Consider the following 19,129-nt stretch of genomic DNA (forward strand, 5'->3'; position numbering starts at 1 on the left):
TCGTCCTGCCCAAGGGTCGGAGGTAGCAATAAAGCTTTTCTACCACGCCAAAATAATAAAATAAATTAGTTATAGTGAAAAGGATAGAGCTATTTTCAGATTTACAAATTTAGTTTCAGTTAAGAGATCTCGTACAACGGAATTGGCATCAATATTTTATGTATTTCTAAATGATCGTCATACTTAGACTATGAGTATTTTACACCCTGTTCCTTTTCCTTGCATTACAAGTTAGTCTTTGTCTGCAGTCGCACCTGGTGGTGAGTTATGATAAGTACATACTAGTAGAAAGTCTTACTTTTTTTTAATTTAGTTATTAATTGATGGACTTAGCAAAGCATTTTTATTTATGGTTTTAAAACTCTTTATTTGTACACCACTACACAGGAAAATAAAGGACGAATAGAGAGAAACACAAATACTGGAGTAGAATACAGAAGGCCTTATTGCTAACCTCAGATGATGTGAAGCCTCAAGCGCTGCAATTCAAACGGCAACCACGCCCTTCAGACCGGAACAAAGCATTGTACTAATGCTGCTTAGCGGCTGAAATAAGCATGGTAGTAGTACTTCCCGGGACGAGATCTGTCAAAAAAAAGCTCTATTGCGACTAAATACTAAATCACCATACTAAAGTTGTGAAAGTTTACCCAGAGCCAGAAAATGTCCTAAAAATCAAATTGCAATGAAAGGGCAACATCAAAGGACAAGGCAAAATCAAAGGGCAACCATGATTTGAAAAGGGGAAAGGATGGCTTTTTTTTTAACTAGAGTATCAAAATGGATACGAAAGCCAGAGAGAAAGGAGTGAGATCGTGGCGGGCTTACCTGTTAGGAGTCAGTCATTAAAACCATACCCCTAATCGGTCTCTAAGCGGCATCGTACAGCAACACTAATGCCATTTTTAACTGAACCTAGGCTTCACCTCAATCGAATGCCTAATGATAAGGCGATGTCTATAGAAAAAAACGTTTACCAACTCTTAGGTTATAACTATTGGGTGTCTCCTTAGATTAGGCATTGGTTACTTATTAAGGCATTGCCTTGTTCACTTTGCGTCACGTCTTTGTCGGGTGGTTAAAGTCCACTGTCGAAACCTCCTTCTCGAAGAATTAACTAGACCAGAGTAAATTCACAAGTTGGCCTTGAAGGCGATCGAATCTGAGACCTCCCGTTTTGAAGACATGTACAGAACAAGTTCAAGGTCAAATGATTTAATCTTCCACACAGCTTTTGTACGATTTTTTAAGGTCTACTAATAATTAGAATATTTTAAAATTGTTAATAACTAGGAAAAACGAATTAGCGTGCTCACCAAGGCACGGAGGACGCAGAATGTTAATTTCCTAACTCTAAACAAACAATACAAGTTTGAGGGAAAACCGTAGACGGCAACTGGTTTTTTGATTTGCATGAGAACGATCTTAGGACTTACTATCATACCTTAAAGCAGTATTATTTTAATCTCGTTAATGTATTGTTTTAGAATATACCTAATGTTTATTTTTAGGGCATCAACGTATGCCATATATGCCATATGTATATGAAAGTATCATTTAAAATGATACTTTTATGGTAGTGAGTTTTATGGTAGAGGTAGAGAAGAATACCAAGAATCCAGATGTTTAGGAGTGTTGTTTTAATGTGTTTGTTTCTGCGGCGCGGCGTGAGGTAGGAACGTCGTATTCATGCAAATGTTTCTCATGTGCGAATGAAAATGGTGCAGGGTTACAGTGACCTCGAACTTCAAATGTAATTTGGCTAACCTTGTTTCGTTGCAATTCTGTCAATCGTCACTTCGACCCAGCTCGGGTAGAACTGTTTGTTTATTCTTGATCAATGCCCACTCACAGGGTTAAACTGAAGGCTTTTGCTATTTACAGTGGTGTGTTTGGATGGAGACATTATTATGTGTTGTAGATAACAAATTGATCATAATAAAAAGGTTGCTGATTTGGTTATGCGGTGCAACAGCTTTCATAGGTACCTCATTTCTAATCGCATAAAACTGGTAGCTTAGCTGTATCTAGGCGCATTCGTTCGGAATGCTTAACGGTGTGAAGGCCTAGCGTGCATTAGCCACTTGTACTGTTTAGAGGTGGTCGTAAAGACTCTTAGTGTTTGGCTAAACGTAATTAGTCAAAGGAATTTAGCTGAAAGGGTAAACTATTGAAGGATTTGCTGATGGTCGCTTGAACAAAGCGTGTCCTATCAGGCAATACATTACATACGTCTACATACTACGAGCAGTAGCGTGCATAGAAGGTATGCACAGGGTATGCAGATGGTATAAAATGAAGAAAATCTCCAGTACAAGTTGTAAAAAACCTAAGGATAGGCATTGTAAGAGTTATTAAAAGCAAAGTGAAAGTGTAAGTATTTGATGACCGACTGGCGCAGTGGGCAGCGACCCTGCTTTCCGAGTCCAAGGCCGTGGGTTCGATTCCCACAACTAGAAAATGTTTTGTGATGAGCATGAATGTTTTTCAGCGTCTGGGTGTTTATGTTTATCTTATACATTATATTATAAGTATTTATGTATATTATTCATAAATATATTCATCAGTCATCTTATTACCCATAACACAAAGCTACGCTTACTTTGGAGCTAGATGGAGACGTGTGTGTTGTCGTAGTATATTTATTATTTATTTATTTACTATTATTTATAACTCGTACTGGAGATTTCCTTCATTTTATATCAACTGCTTACCCTCTATGCACGTCACTGAGTCTATGAGGTAGGACTCTAGGTGCCTATATTGAAAAGTTGGCTTCCGTACAGTCTTTTGCTTTCCGTTATTTGAAATCATCATCATATCAACCCATTATCGGGCCACCACAGGGAACGTGTCTGCTTCCACAATGAAAAGGGTTCAGTCAGCCTAGCTTGGTGGAGTCCTCACGCCTTTGAAAACATTATGGAGAACTCTTAGGTATACAGGTTCACAAGATGTTTTCCTACACCGCTCAATCAAGTGGTATTTGTATTGATTCAAACGCGCATAACTTAGAAAAGTTAGAGGCGGGTGCTAGGATTCGAACTCGCCCTCCCACTAGGCTATCACCGCTTCTTATTGAATTTCTTCGTAATTAGAAATGCTTCAAGGATATAATTAAGGCATTGGTATCTAAAGATCGTGGTTGTCATGAGCTGATGATAACCTGGAATATTCAATACCAAACTCCGCACTACCTTACAGAATAGTATAATATACCTTATAATATAATTTTAGAGTTACTAAAATTTTTATTTTAGACATATTATTCTTGGTCAATCGCCATTCATTAATATAATAAATTTAATCGAAAATCCTCATACGGAAATCTGTCTCATTTGATTTATTATTATTTTTTAAAGATGATTTTCTCCTACCTCCTTTTGTTATAATAACACAACGAAAGTTACGCCATTGCCCAGGCATACGTTTTCTTTAAATTGAAATTTCGATATTTTGTATCTCTTTAATAGGGATATCTTTACAAATGGCTGAACCGGTTTTGATCCAATTTAGACAATACACGGAAAACGGAAGAAACTGTAACTCGCTCGGAAGAAGCCGTGGGTAACCGCTAGTAAATAAAATAGCATGAGATAAAGGTCATTCACATGTACAGTTGGTGCCAATATTTTTAAAATAAAAATTACGTTCGGTGCACCTCCAGAATCTGTTTAGGGTTCCGTGGACAGACAAATAATCTTTTAATCTTGCTTTGAAATATATCCCGTCCCTCTAACTTAAAAATATCGAAAGAAAAAAGACACTACATTTCGGATAAACACGTTAATGGCTTAAAGTCTAGGTCTCAGTTTTTGGATGCACCTAAGCACGGCCTACCCTTGTTTTTTTTACATTACTCGTATAGGAGGGGAATTTTATACCATGTGCCCGCTTTATGCCTACCCTGGTCAAAAACCCTGTGCTCTGTAAGTTCTATGATCCGCTTCGTAACCTCTTAAAAAACCTGTATTTTTAAGGGCAATAATTAAGGCCGACTGTGTAAGATTGAAGACAAATTAGCACTATATATTAAAAGCAGAGGGGTGCTGCTTTTAATAAATAGTACGAAAGTCTTGAAATATCATGAAAAATCAATTAACTCAGAAGAAGTACATGGATATTTACTAATTTGTATTTAATCTCGCGTCTACCTAAAGACCAGTGGCGTGCATAGAGGGTATGCACAGGGTATGCAGATGATATAAAATTAAGAAAATCTCAAGTACGAGTTATAAAAAACTTCAGAATGGGAATTGTTTGACAACCAACTTGACATCTCGTACCTACGCAGTCGCATCAATCCATGCAACTGGGTCGAAATATTCAAGGACAAATCTAATAATATTATCGTGGTATGTAGCCGTTGAACTATATTTAAGAAAGGCATTGTAAGAGTTATAAAAAGCCTATCCTTAAGTTTATATAACTCGTACTGGAGATTTTCTTCATTTTATACCATCTGCATACCCTGTGCATACTTTCTCTGCACGGCACTGTTAAAGACAAAGATAAATTTTAATTATACATAACCTATAACAGTCCACTTGTTGACTAAAGGCCAAACGTAGGGTTTTGCAAAGAATCACCACGCAAGGCAGACGGGTCGGTCGTAGTAGATGGCAGTACTAGCACGGAATACCTTACAACGCGTTGTGACTCGCCGTTGACCAGTTTTCTTTTCGTTCACCAACATGACATCTGCGCAATACAAACGAAATAATGTCAAAACTAAGGTGTTTTGAGAATGAAGTAGGTAATTTATATTGCTACAGAAGTTTGAAATACTTTTTATTTGGGCTCCTTGCCAAATCTGTTATCGGAGAATTTAAAGACTTCTGTTGGAGAACAAATTTTACCATTTTATTGCTATAATATTAGACTTCAGTTATGTTTTTGACTCCGAACTCTTGATCATTTATTAGTCCCGTTATCATCAATAGAGACCCGTGTATCTCTCACAGGAGAGAGGGGTTTCAAAGCACAGACCAGGGTAACTCCAACATGGCTTGGCGTGTTGTAATTATTAAATCATAGATAACATTTTGCCCGTAACCCAGATATGCGGTGATTGCGCATTAGGTGAGAGTTCGACTTCACTTTCGGGTGGCTGAGTTCGACTCCCAGCTCGCACCTCTAACTTTTCTAAGTTATGTGCGTTTTAATTAAATAAAATCTCACTTGCTTCAACGGTTAAGGAAAACATAATGAGGAAACCGGCGTGCCTGAGAGTCCACCAATCCGCACTGGGCCAGCGTTGTGGACTACGGCCTTAACCACTTCTCATAGAAGGAGGAGACCCGGGCTCTGTAGTGGGCCGGTAATGGGTTCATGTGATGATGATGGTGAACCCAGATAAATTGGCTGGACAAAGATTTCGTCTCCTTTTATAAATAAATAAATAATAAATAAATATACTACGACAATACACACATCGCAACCTAGCCCCAAAGTAAGCGTAGCTTGTGTTATGGGTACTAAGATAGCTGATGAATATTTTTTTAAGAATATAATACACCTAAATACTTATAATATACAGATAAACACCCAGGCATTGAAAAACATTCATGTTCATCACACAAACATAATGTCGACTGTCTACAAAGCTGGTAATCCAATGGCCGACCCAGCACCTAGAGACCCCAGTAAAAATTAAAAAAAAAAACCAAAGTCAAAGTCAAAAATGTCTTTATTCAAGTAGGCCCATAGATGGCACTTTTGATGCGTACATTAATGAGAATTCACGGTAGTGAGATGATGGCGATAACCATATTCGTAAACTTTAAACTAAAGCTACGAGGGTTCCAAACGCGTCCTTGGCTAAGAAGAAGCCCACAACAAACTTAGCCGGGTGTTTTTTTTTGTTATCACGATCTCAAATTGTCAAAGTCTATTATTTAATACTATGATTTGGCATGTTCTAACTAATAGAGGGTTTACCAAATCTGGTAATCCATTGGTAACTCCAGCACGTAGAGAACCAAATAAGAAAATAATTAAATAATCTATTATGTAAAGAAAACGGAAGAACATAAATTAACCGAGACGAAGCGTACAAAAAATCAAATGATGTTCCCTCGCACTCCCGCCAACTCGGATTAACCTATAAACACCGGAACGATGTCATGCCGTACGTAACATTCCGTCTGGCATCCCATCATAGATCACGAGCCGATGAATTTACGAGGCGTTCGAAAAAAAATATATCTTTTTTTCTTTTAAATTTCACACTAGTATTTGTTAGATAGAAGCAGGCATTACTTTGCGGAAATCCATGCATACGAAAATTAAGCTTAATTTGCTATAGTTACTCCGCGAAAAGCAGGAGAATCGGTATGGTGTAATTTATAATTTCTTTAATCTTTATACACCACACCAAACAGATCTTCGGCAATGTACCCTCTACGCATGTTTCGCGGACCGGACCATCCTCAGGAGATGTTGACTTCACAATGAATAATTGTTAAGTAGTATTTGTACTTTTCTAAGTTGTGTGAGTTCTATATAATGTTCTCAAAGGTTTGAGGAGTCAGTCCACAATTTGAACACTAATTTCACACTAATTTTTTAGTTGTTTGTTATCATTTTGTGCTATCTCTACGAGATGTCTACGAGTTTCTTATTATAAAGGGAATCATATAGCCGTCGCTTTGTAGGTAAAATTTTACGAACTCTCGAAGGAGGTCTAATCATTTGTGCTAATTCTGTTGTCAGAGATTTGCACAAGATTTGCAAACCTAAAAATGAAAATCCCACTGTGACAGTGGCAATAAGAATAGTACCATTTAGGGATTTATCAAGCAAAAAGTTCATACCGAATTCCGGGCTGGTACTACGAAATTGACGATATAATTAAATACCTATTAATTTTGGTCCAACCTGGATTGGTTAGTTCGGCTGAACTTGTTAACTATTAAACCGATGTGGTAATAACTAAAATGGGATATTTAAGTACCATATTTCAAATTTCATTTATTTCATGTAGGCCTAGTTTATAAGCACTTTTGAAACGTCAAGTCGGTCTATTCTTTTTTTGGTGACGAACACTTACCTCCATATTAAAGCGATGAGTTGACAACTGTCGCTGTCAAATTATCTACGTTTTGTATAAAGACGACCGGTTGGCAACTTAATAGAAAAGTTACTCAATCGGTCAGCTGGTTTGCTACTACAGCATGCTGGCCACCCGTGCACACGGCTCGCTCTGACGTCACGCCGGGTGTCCGATTACGCCGCCCGCCCAGTGCATGTACCGGCAACTTTCACTCGAGCCCATCTCAAAGGCAAGGTCGCTCTGACACGATGCACGCGGCACGTGACACTGTGCCGGATTCTGTGTTTACCTTATGATACGGGCTCGGTATTCGGAAGGAAGGAAGCATTGTTGATGGAAAACATCGTTACAACAATATGTTTATACTTTTTTTTTAATAATTTGACAGGCTCCTTTATGAAAGTACCCTGAGTATAGGACTTTTTGAGGTGTTTTATTACCGTTTCTGCTGTCGTACACGACCGATGTATCTATTTTGTATTCTAAGCATAGTCTGCGATATGTTTGAAGCCTCTGAATAAGTTCAAATATTTGTTTTATGTTTTGTTGTCTTTGTTTGTTGTAATATTTTTTTTTATTTTATGACTTCTGGTTAATACTAGTTGTTATAGCAACGTAGTTTTACTTCATAGACATAGACGACCTGGACTAGGTTTCAGCTGACAATTACCGCTCAGCTTTTATTTATTTAAACTCTTTACTTGTACACCACATCATGTTCAGAAAAACAATAAAAGAGAACAAACACTTCAAGTTTGTGGTAGGATAAAGAAGGCGGCCTTATCGCTATGTAGCGATAAGGTGACCTTAAAAGCTTTTTAGCTTTAAAGACTATTAAGTTAGTTTAAGGCATACAGCATATCTGTTTTATTTTTTTCGTGGTTGTACCAGTCATATTTTTTTTTAACACTTTATACACCACACAAAGAAAAAAACATTAACTGGGAAAAATTCACTTTACAAGAAGGACACAAAAGGTACAATTTGTGTATTGTCGCTTTTATTATTTAAAAACCGTTGTTTAGCTCTTAGTTCTAAGCAATTTTGTAGTTATTCTACATTTATTGCTGAGTCACTTTCTAAAAGAGGCTAAACTGAATAGATTTCAACGCTTAAAATTCCTAATCTATAAACCATACATTTAGCACGGTCTTTCGTCATAGTGACGTCATGCAGTCATAATTATTGAAACACGTAATGTATCCGTAAACAAAATTTCTCGTTACTTCAATAAATTCCTTGCGTTCTAACAAGTCTTGTTCATGAATTGAAAATAATTAAATTAATAGAAACGTTTTTCTGCAAATCCACCTTACCATAATATAGTAAATATACCTAACAGAAGTTTTAGTACAACGGCATAAGAAACTATTTTTTTTTGAGGTAAAATGAAACTGTCGTAGCTTATTTATCGCATGAGAATAAGCCGAAGATAGATTTTATTTATGTAAATAATTAATATAAAGCTAAGCCACACAAACACATTAAATGCTTCAAACACACAACCACACACACACACCTTTTGGTAAATCATTGTTTCTAAAATACTGAGGAATATAAAAAAAAAGTATAGAAGTAGTTACCATGCCGTAACCACGGCATCCCGCTGATGCAGCAAGCCTCACGAACAATAGGCCAGAGAGGAATGCCAGCCTTCAAATTGAACCGCGCAGGGAACAATGGAAAAGAACGTCAGTCTGAAGTCACCTACACACGCGTTAACTATTAATTGTTATTTTATTCATTTAAATAATTTCTGTAATTTTCAATTAATTTTTGATAATTAAATTTATAATTTTTTAAAAAGTCTTTTGTTCACCGCCATATCGTAACTAAGTTACTGAATATCTTATTTTTTTCTAAAGTAGATTAAAAAAATATCATTCAGTTAGAATCATTACAACAGCAACTAATGGTCCCTGCACGTTATCCCTTTTAAAATCACCGGACAGTTTGGTAAAGTATTTATAAATTAAAAATTGCTACATAACACAAAACTAAATAACGAGTAAAAGTTTCCAATAAAAGCAATAAAATCGTCTTTGGCGTTGTGACAAAAACATTGCGTTGTTTACTGAAAGGTTCAAAAGATTTTTTCGGGTTCAGGGGCGTCGCACGCGAGTGTTCGCGCGCAAAATTATATTTTCTCCGTCTTACTTTTATTTACACAAAGAGAGTTGTCACACGCACACACATAAAGACATTTATTACACGTGAATAGATAAACGTATACTTAGTATGCTAAACTAATGAAATTTGGATGCAGTTCGTTTGTCTCCTTTTGTTAAATAACTTTTTTATTTCACTACAAGTTAGCCCTTGTAATTTTAAATTACAATCCCACCTACTAGTATTAATTAATTAATTAATATAAACACTACAAAAAGTACATAAAAGAAGAAAAGTATAACAAAACAACGTATACAATTCGGCGTCCCTATCCTCCGGAGATTCTTCCAGTTAACCAGTGGCGAAGAAAACAAATACTGAGAAGTAAGCGGTTAGTCATGATGAAGTCTACGATGGTGACGGGCTAGCAGGTTCGGGGAATGGCAGTTATATTGAACCCATATCCCTAGTTATCGTACCGGCACGCTGAATCGCTTAGCTTAGAATACCAAATTGCACCAGGGGATCGACTTTTTCTCACCCTTTTTAGTGAGTAGTTATGCATTATCTAAGTTATAACTAACATGATTATAAACTTCTCAACTTCCCTTTGCCGGGGTGTTAATGGTTGAGGAGTTCACCTTCAGCTTTTTATTGTGACGAGCATAAATTGATTAGCAGATATACACAATAATCGAAGCGCAACCTGTGTAATACTAGTTATTGTTTATTTCCGTTGGCCATCCATGTTCTTCATCATCAGTTCCTCTTGACCATATGATGATTTTCGAAAGAAGATACACAAGTTCCTTTAGAAAATACTCAAATTGTTATAAGTGTGCACAGGATCCCTGCAATAAATCTTCACCAAATTAAAATAGGACCTGAAGTATAACGTACACAATTATAAAAATAATCATTCATATCGGTTTATAAAAAACATTAAAAACGTAAAGTCGAATTGAGAACTGCCTCCTTTTTTTAAGTCCATTGAAAAGTAACAGAAAACTAAATTACATAGAGCTAGTTAGAGAGAAGGTACAACGTGATAATCGTCAAATAAATTAAAGCTTACGACTTTTCGCCAAACTCTTTCGATATAAATGAGATTTTAATCCCAAAAGGTCGATGTCTCACGAGTTATGTCAGAACGGGGGATCAAATTGAAACACTATTTAAAAGTGACCGCTGAGTATTTCAATGTCAAGCCGACGACGCTGGAGAGTCATAAATAAGAATCTCTTAACATTTAACAGAAGTACCGTTATATCTCTTGAAAATACTTGCAAATTGCGAGATCTTTAAAAGTCGTCTCGAAAGAAAATTCTTTTAAAGATTGGAAGTTTCAACGTCTTGGTAAAGTCTTAGTCGATGATGTTTTTATCTAAGTGTTACCGCAGTATCACCGTCTAAAATGATTGCAAGTTAGCCTTAGAGCTGTATGACGTGAGGGTTTATATCAAACAATTTTATAAGTTTCTTCTCGGCATCGTATCGGAACGCTTATTTGGTAGGGTGGCAACTAGCCTAATAGACCAAAGTTTGCTTTATTTCTCATAAAGTAAAGCTCACATTTGAATGCTTTAATTTTAGCCGAGTTGGTGTTAGGTTGATATGATGTACGAAGGCCATAAGGCGTTTCTGCTGCATACAAATTATTAAACATTTAAAAATGAAAAATTATGAAATAGTCAAGAAAAATTAAAATCGTTAATAGACACCTAAATGATATTATAAAAATGATAATATATCAATATTTTTTTATTCTTGCATTGTAAACAAAAGCACCAATCAAACTTGAGTAGCATACTAAAACCGTTATTTGATTCTCCCATCACGAATGGTTGGTATTCTTTCCACAACTGTATTTCCAATAATTTAATTGTATAAGCCAATAGCGGCTAGGCGTCATCATTATATCAATCCATTAACGGTCCAGTACAGGGCAATGAATAGGGTTTACCTTGTACACCACGCTGGTTCAGTGCGTATGGGTGGAACAGCAGTATACTGTCTACTAATTGAACATATTGATAAGGATTATAAAAGGTCGATGAAAGAGACGCTGATAATAAATCACTTTATTGTCTCAATTATGAACCTAATAATATAACCTTGAATCGAGATTTAAACGCTATAAACACGTAATCATATCTGGCCACATCGCCAAACTCATTTCTAATTGTGGCCACAATGTTTGGCAAAGTGCAGCATTTTAAATCAGTTGTTCATATCTTGTGCCCTGCGTTACATCGCTAATTCCAATCCCTTTCCCATCGATCGATTAACCTTCCCCTTTCCCTTATCAGAAACAGTGACCGGTGAACGATGGGACTGCTTATGTCGGTAGCCATATCGTATGTCGGTTTTCATGAAGCTTTCGAGTGCATGAAATACATAATCAGTGGAATCGTACCGGACACAGAACCGAACTTCAACGACCTGGTCGAATATTACACGCGCCTGCTCCAAGCGTCAGCGAACTCACCACGGGATTGGGCTGGAGCCTGCGGTCTGGGCTATCTCTCTCTAACCGCAGATAAAGAAGGAAGGATAAACTATGCCGAAGTCAAATACTACAATCAGCAACACAATACGACTGCTCTGCTTTTTTCCACAAAAATATCCAGCTTCGGACAAGACTCCGTAGAAGAAAACACTTATTCAAACGGTGATATATCAACGGATAAATATCCACCCACGAAGACGAAAACAATTATATCGAATACAACAGAATCTTTTAGTGTAGGACAGAAAAGCAAATCACCGACGCCCACGCACCGCCGTTCGCCAAACGCTTTCGAACGTGTCGATCGCACCGGAAATGAGGAAAATAAAAACAATCGAAAACTTGTATGGGAATACAGCCCCATAGAAAGTAGTCCAAGAAATCCGTCATCACCACTACCTGATATACAGTTCGAATCGTACAGTGGCGACAAAAATGGAGAAATTGTACTCAGCGACAATTTTTTAAGGTTAATATTCCGTGTTAATGACCACCGTGTTCTATTAGAAATTCATAATGCACGCTCTTTTGTTCACATTGTTCTTTTTGGTCTCATATGGTTACATAATATTCACCTAAGTTTGGTTACTTTACTATACGGATCCATTTCCTCATTTGCATTATATCCTACTCACATAATGATACATTTGTTTAAGATCTCTTGATGGGATTAAGTATCGGCCGTTGCAAAGAAATGATCCAAGTGGCAGGCGGAGGTCGTTTAGAAAACGGGCGTCTTCATCTTCGAATTCATCTAAGGAGTCGCGAGCTTCGCGAGAGGAAGAGCTAAAAGCGTTCACGTCACTCGAGGAAGCTGAATTCAAAAGCATGAGTCGAGACGAGAATTACAGTGGATTTGGAAGTGCCCCTAATTTAGCCGCGCGTTCTTATTCCAGAAGTCGATCGAGAGAGAAATCCCGAAGCCCATTTGGGGTTGATGAGAGGGTAGATGAAGCGAATTCGGTACTCAAGGACGCAACGATATTAAGCTCCTTCGAGGAGAAAGATGAAACGAAAGAAATACCTGAGGTAACTGAGGAAGAAGAGGTTGATTTTTGGGCTAAATTGGAAGATTAGAGGCGCTTATTTTAACGCAGCACGTTCGCACCACTGCTTTATTTATAAACGAGCATGACAGATTGGAATAAAAATCGATGATTCCATTCATGTGTTTGTTTTTGAACTCCCTTTAGATAAGACATTCCTTTCAGACGGGAACAAGCGATTTCATTAAAGGCTTATGTTTGGCTTCTTTGAGGTAGTTTATGTAATTTTTTTGGAGGTAGATGCTGGCGGACACCCTGAAGCAATATATAAACGCATAAAAGCACTCGTTAATAGTTTTTACTTCGAAGTATTTCTTTAGTTAAATGGAGTTATTTAATTTTAGGTTGTGGTTTGGTCTAACTTGGACAACGTTAATCGACGGCTGATTAAGATACGTTAGCTAAAGTCGGTAATGTTTGGGGTGGTAGACTTTAAAATGCTTTTACCTCTGTCATGTGTTTTGAAGTCTGACTCTTAATCTTTACCTAAGAGTCTTGAATTACGTAAGGCTTACTCTCCTGTGAAAGAACAAAGCAGTGTCAGGCAGTGAGAATTAAGAAATTAAATTGACGTATTATGATTATTTGTTATCACTAAGATCACTTTATACATTTTTGTTGTTTATTTTAATTACATAAGTTATGCGAAATAACGTAATATTGTGCCATCAAGAAGTATCGTTTATTTTTAAAATCACATTCATCATCTTTCTAAGTCTCCTTTGCTCGGCACTGGCCTTGTTTCTCATAGGAATAAGAGAGGGATAATAAGAGAATTACCCATGACGCTGGTTTAATGCAGGTTGGCAGGCTTTAACGGTTATTATCATGTGTGTGATAAAAACTTTTAACGTCGGCTTAGCGTGCCTTCCGAGGCACGGGGGTGTACATTGCCAAATTCCAAACTCCGAGCTGGGACTGAAACTTTCCAGACATAAACTCAACGCCTAACAGTTAAAGGAGCGACCTGGGATTCGAAACCAGGGCCCCAACCACTAGTCCAACGAGTAAGTTAAATTTTAATATAACATGCCAAAAATCATCACTTTAGAATAAGCAGTACCAAGCAAGCATAAACATCTCTCTTATCGTTTTAAACATAATGATAAAAATAAAGGTTTTTTTTATTTATACTGGCTGTTCCCAAGCTTATTACGATTTTTTGCAAATCTGTTTGTCTTTCTGGGATCAAAAAAGCCTAAGCCACTCTATGTCTTTTCAACTAACTCTATACCAAAAATCAAGTGGCGTGGTTGCTTGGTTAGGGCGAGAATGAAGAACAAACAAACACAATTTCACATTTATAATGGAAGTTAGGGTTTTTACCTATTAAATTTTTGCATAATACGGTAATAAAGTGTTTTTTGTGTGTCTTGCTAACTATGATAACTTTACAAACGCGGTGTACCTCTACATATCGAAGATTACTACTGGTTAGCCGAATAATGTCACAATAAAACTTATAAGTAAACTAATTATTGTAAACGTCAGGCCCGCGTAGAATGTTACCGAGAATGCTGGCTGCATAACTGCGCTGAACAGCCAGGCCGATTCTTTGCGTGAACATGCCTACTCCTTCTGTCAACAGATGAGGCATTGGCGGTCCCTAGGTCTCCACGGCAAACGAAAAAAATATGTAACTCTCTGTTAGAGTGGCACACTTACGCCTTTTACCGTTTTCAGCCATCTCAGAATACGGATCCCGGTCTTGATCCTTCTAGAATTCAGATATTTGAAACTTATTAGGATTTATTGAACATAAACTGTGAATGCGTGTTGCACAAGAAATCCTAAAATATACGGGCGCGGTATCCTCGACCTACTTACGTTGAAATTGACGCGACACCGACCTTCTGTCCACGCCACTCCTCGTTTAATTACGGGATATATAGGATAATACCCCTATATATAGGATAGTAGATCGCTTCGATATTAATTACTTTCTATATTATAGTGATATCTAACGACAATAGGGAAGAGACTGATATATTACGTAACTAGCTATTGCATATTATTTTTATTACTGTTACAAAGCCCGTAGGAACTGTTTGTTTAACTAAGGTACTTAAGGTTCGATTCCCGGCAGAGGCAAATTAGGAATTTATAATTTCAGAATTTTCTCTGATCTGGTCTGGTGGGAAGCTTTGGCCAGTTACCAATCTACCGATGTCCCGTAGAAACCTATTAGGTGTATGCCTACCATACTCCCTAACAGGTTAGCCCGCTACTATCTTAGACTGCACTTCACTTACACAATCACTTACCAGCAGGTTAGATTCCAGTCAAGGGCTAACTTGTAGTGGATTAAAGAAGACGTGCATAACTTCGAAACGTTAGTTGCATGCCGTGGTTCGAACTCTGTCCTCTGCAAGTGAAGCCGAAGTCCTAACCGCTAGGCTTTTACCGCTATGAACCCCCAACCATCATCTCATGTAAATAAATTCCAGATACGTACTAAGTAAGAGACAAAAGCTAAAATCGAGATTATTCGCCACAGACATACGTCATCTTTTTACCTCTGCGGTGAGGCGAGTAAAATATAAAATTACAGCTTCCATTACATCTATGCTAATATTATGAAGAGGAAAGATTTGTTTGTTTGTTTATTTATAATCGGTAAACTGTCATTTTTGTCAAAATATTTTTCATAGAGAGGCCTACTTGAAAGAAATTAATTTAAATACTTGAATGGTTAAACTTTGAAAGTTCTGAACCAATTTTAATATTTCTTCCCCCTTGGAGGAACCAAGAGGGTAAGAATTATTAAAATAGGTTCAATGTTTACGGCCTAAGCAATTTAATCCAGAAGTACCTAACACATATTTGACACTTTTAAAAATTAATTAACACCTACGTAAACATGATGCATGTACAATAGTCAGGAATATCCTAGAGCGGGCAGTTACCTTGGCCAACGAATTAGTTTGGCCATCCAAAGGGGCAATGCTGCCAGCATCTTAGGAACTGTGCCTCGCTGCGGTGGTTTCGAGTACGTTTTAGATTTTATTTGGTTTAAATTTTTTATTTTAGGTTATATTTATATTTTAATGAAACAATATTACTATAAAAAAAAAAAAATATCCAAGAAAAATAAAAATTGATTAATTGATTGAAAGTTTCAATGCACATTGAATGTCAGTATAATAAATTAAAAAAAACAGAAATATATATATAGAAAAACGACACTAACGATAGAAAAAGATAATAATAATTATCTTAGTATCATTATCTAGTAATCTCATTATCGGACGATCAAGTTTCAATCAACATTAAAATTTGAGATTTTTGAACAATTGAATTAATTAAATCACCGGAATGAGCCTGCAGACTTTGACTTTTGAAAGTGTCACTGTCAAACCTTATAGCTAACTTCAGGGTGTCGGTTTTTTGTGACGGTGTGCGCGCGCATCGTAAAAATTGACTCATCATTTTTCCCTAACGCGCCAAAAGAAGTATAACTTCAATAAGTCACATCTTAATTAAAATGAGAATATTTTAGCCTTAAAAAGAGTTACTTATTCATCAAGAAAATCTTATGTAGATAAACCTTGACCTTTGCAGCATGTTATTTGGTACCATTATTCAGGAGAGAGTGCTTTAAGTGCTTTTTTAAATGTCATCCTTTTTGATGTCCTAATAAAGCATCCGGACGACCTATTAAAACGGGCAACATCGCGGGGTATAGCTAGTAGACAATAATTCTCGCAAACCGCACGCTACTTTATCTACCTACTCCAAACTATATACATTTACGACAGGAAACCTCATTGCCAATAGCTTTAAATTCTTCGGACAGTTGGCATGTATTTGTACATCGCTCTGCGAGAGGATAACCTATCAGCCCAGTAAACTTTGACTTCTCTTTCGGGGGCCGAGTTCGAATCCCAGCAAGCATCTCTTACTTTTCTAAGTTATGTGCGTTTTAAGCAATTAAAATATCACTTGCTGCAATGGTAAAGGAAAAGATCGTGAGGAAACCTGCACGCCTGAAAGTTGTCCATAATTTTCGAACATGTGTTCACCAATCCGCAATAGCTGGCCCATTGCAGATTGGTGGACACACCTTTCAGAAAATTATGGAGTGGTGGAGTGGTAGTTACGTGGGGGGGGGGACGGCCTTTAACCCTTCTCATTATGGGAGGAGACCCGTGCCCTAGTGGGCCAGTGATAGATTGATATGATGATGATGATGATGAAGGTAATGATGATATGATTACTTTTGAAGTTGTGCGACCGCTGGGACAGCTGTCTGCTAAGTTAAGCCAAGCAGCGAAACTAAAATGGCTAGCTATCTGTAACAGTTTCGCTAGCCATCTTTGGAAGTAAAAATTATAAAATTCGAGTAGTACTAGAACTTTTTCGGAGATGTACTACTCATTTCTGCCGCCAAGTAGCATTGCTGTGTTCCAATGGCCGGTGTAGTTCCTCTTAGTCTTTTGCACCTATATCTTGGCGTGACGACATATAGCCTGTACCCTCCTCGATAAATGGGCTAGCCAACACTGAAAGTTTTTTTTAAATCGAACCAGTAGTTCCTGAGTACATCGCGGTCAAGTAAACAAACAAACTCTTCAGTTTTATACAATGCAACGTGTACTCGTAAATGAAAACCGAAATATTACCTCACATGCTTTAGAGGAACATTATTTACTGCCATCATCGCGTGTGAAACAATTAATCCGTAAAAAAAAAATGCCAAGGTTGTACAAAACAATTTTTATCTTATGTTACAGCATGATTTTTTGAAAACCAGATGACAATTCGTACACTGCACTTGGAGACTAAACTTAGAGAAGTATCGCTTTTTAACTATTTTTTCTGTTCGGGAAACTAATGTCTAGGTTTGTTAGACCAAATTCTATGTCTAATAATAATATATTTTAGTTTCTACGACTGGTTAAACATATAAGCCATTTTAATTTTCTCGTTTTCGACCGATGTTAATTAGTAGTGTAAAGATAGAAACTGTCTTGCTTAATAGAAAAACTCTTTCTGATTAACTCTTCTCACTAACCCAGTGAGAAGAGAAAATCTTGAGGGAGTGTAAATCTGATTTAATTTATAATTTCGGAGATGCCGTAAAAACCCCGATATGTCCAAAATGTATCTTTTTCATGTTGAATCACCTCGAGCAAACACAAATATGCTATGAAAATTTTCCTCAACACAATCGCCTTAAAAACCGGTAATGATTCAATCTTTCCCCTTTTTCCATTACGTTCTATAAATGTTATTTATTATCGCATCAAAACAGAATTACCTATCCCCTTTCTAATCTATTCTCGCTAAGCCATCATCCGTAACAATCTAAATTGAGAATAAAACTATAGATGCGACGCCAAAGTCAATAGACAGATTAGAATAAAGCAAACTGTGGTTTTTAAATTCTATGAATCCTCAAAACTGACAATGAATTTATTTGAAATGATGATTCTTGAGTTTATTTTCGACGTATGATTTGTAACAGAAATTTGTATCTTCATATTTGAGACTGCACTCTTGAATAGCACGAGTAAAAATAGCATTCTTTGTAATTGAGTTTTGATTGCGATTTGCTTTGGTGTTGCAGATGCTACATTTATTATTTATTGCGAATCGTTTATTTTTACCCGTGTACGGTCGAAAAAGAATTATGTATTTCATATTCTAATTATAATGTATACAATTGCTAATTCCCGTGTACACGATCGTACACTTAACTAAATCAAAAAGTTTTAAAGTATTGACTTTCTTTTCAACTAGAGATTTTCAAATAGAACCTTAAAATTAACTATTATTACTTAGTAACCTAATAAATATTACTTAGTAACCTAAGTAACCTAAGTAATATTTATTAGGTTATTTATTAAGTCATATTTATTAGGTTAGGTCAACTTAGGTTTTAGGTTGATATACGAAGTTAAACATTCTACTTATCTAAATGAGATAGTTAAAAGTAAAGAAATTTGTATAACTATGCTCGGAGTTATACAAATAGGTATATATCCATAGTTATACAAATTTAATCTTAATGTTTGTATAAAACTGACTTACCACGAATATCAGTCAACATAAAAGCTTAGTTTCAAGTATATATAATCCGATTTCGTCTTCAATAAACTCTGGTATCCTAGTCAAATACAACAAACCCGATTTTGTTGACTTTTCTCGATAGATTTATAATTCCGCTCGCCGGTGTAACTGGTTTACTAGTCAAATATTTAAACTGCCAAATAGCAAACGGAGGCATTTCGAAACAATCGATAACTTCAAAGTTCTGCCCACGATCACCAGGTGTTTCCGGACGAAGAAGTGAACGTAAGCGAAGCTTAAAAATAAACCGATGAATGAATGTTGACCGAGACCTTGCTAGATCCAAGACATCGACCTACGTCTAGACTGAAGGCTGACTGTATTTGAGGAAGCTAAAAA

General features: G+C 36.7%; 1 protein-coding gene across 5 annotated transcripts in view; it reads left to right on the top strand.

The window, feature by feature from the left end:
• LOC120625712 (four and a half LIM domains protein 2) overlaps positions 1 to 19,129 on the top strand; it is a 236,785-nt gene that overhangs the window by 167,784 nt on the left and 49,872 nt on the right. Inside the window, exons 1-2 of one of the 5 annotated variants that reach the window (XM_039892871.1) lie at positions 11,368 to 12,141; positions 12,329 to 12,701. The exons of the other annotated variants lie outside the window; for them this stretch is intronic. Coding sequence (XP_039748805.1) covers positions 11,492 to 12,141; positions 12,329 to 12,701 — 1,023 coding nt within the window. The 5' untranslated portion in view covers positions 11,368 to 11,491. Of the gene's footprint in view, positions 1 to 11,367; positions 12,142 to 12,328; positions 12,702 to 19,129 lie in introns of those variants that run through there. 5 annotated transcript variants of the gene reach the window in all.

Source organism: Pararge aegeria, chromosome 8, assembly GCF_905163445.1.
Source record: "Pararge aegeria chromosome 8, ilParAegt1.1, whole genome shotgun sequence".
Lineage (NCBI taxonomy): Eukaryota > Metazoa > Arthropoda > Insecta > Lepidoptera > Nymphalidae > Pararge > Pararge aegeria.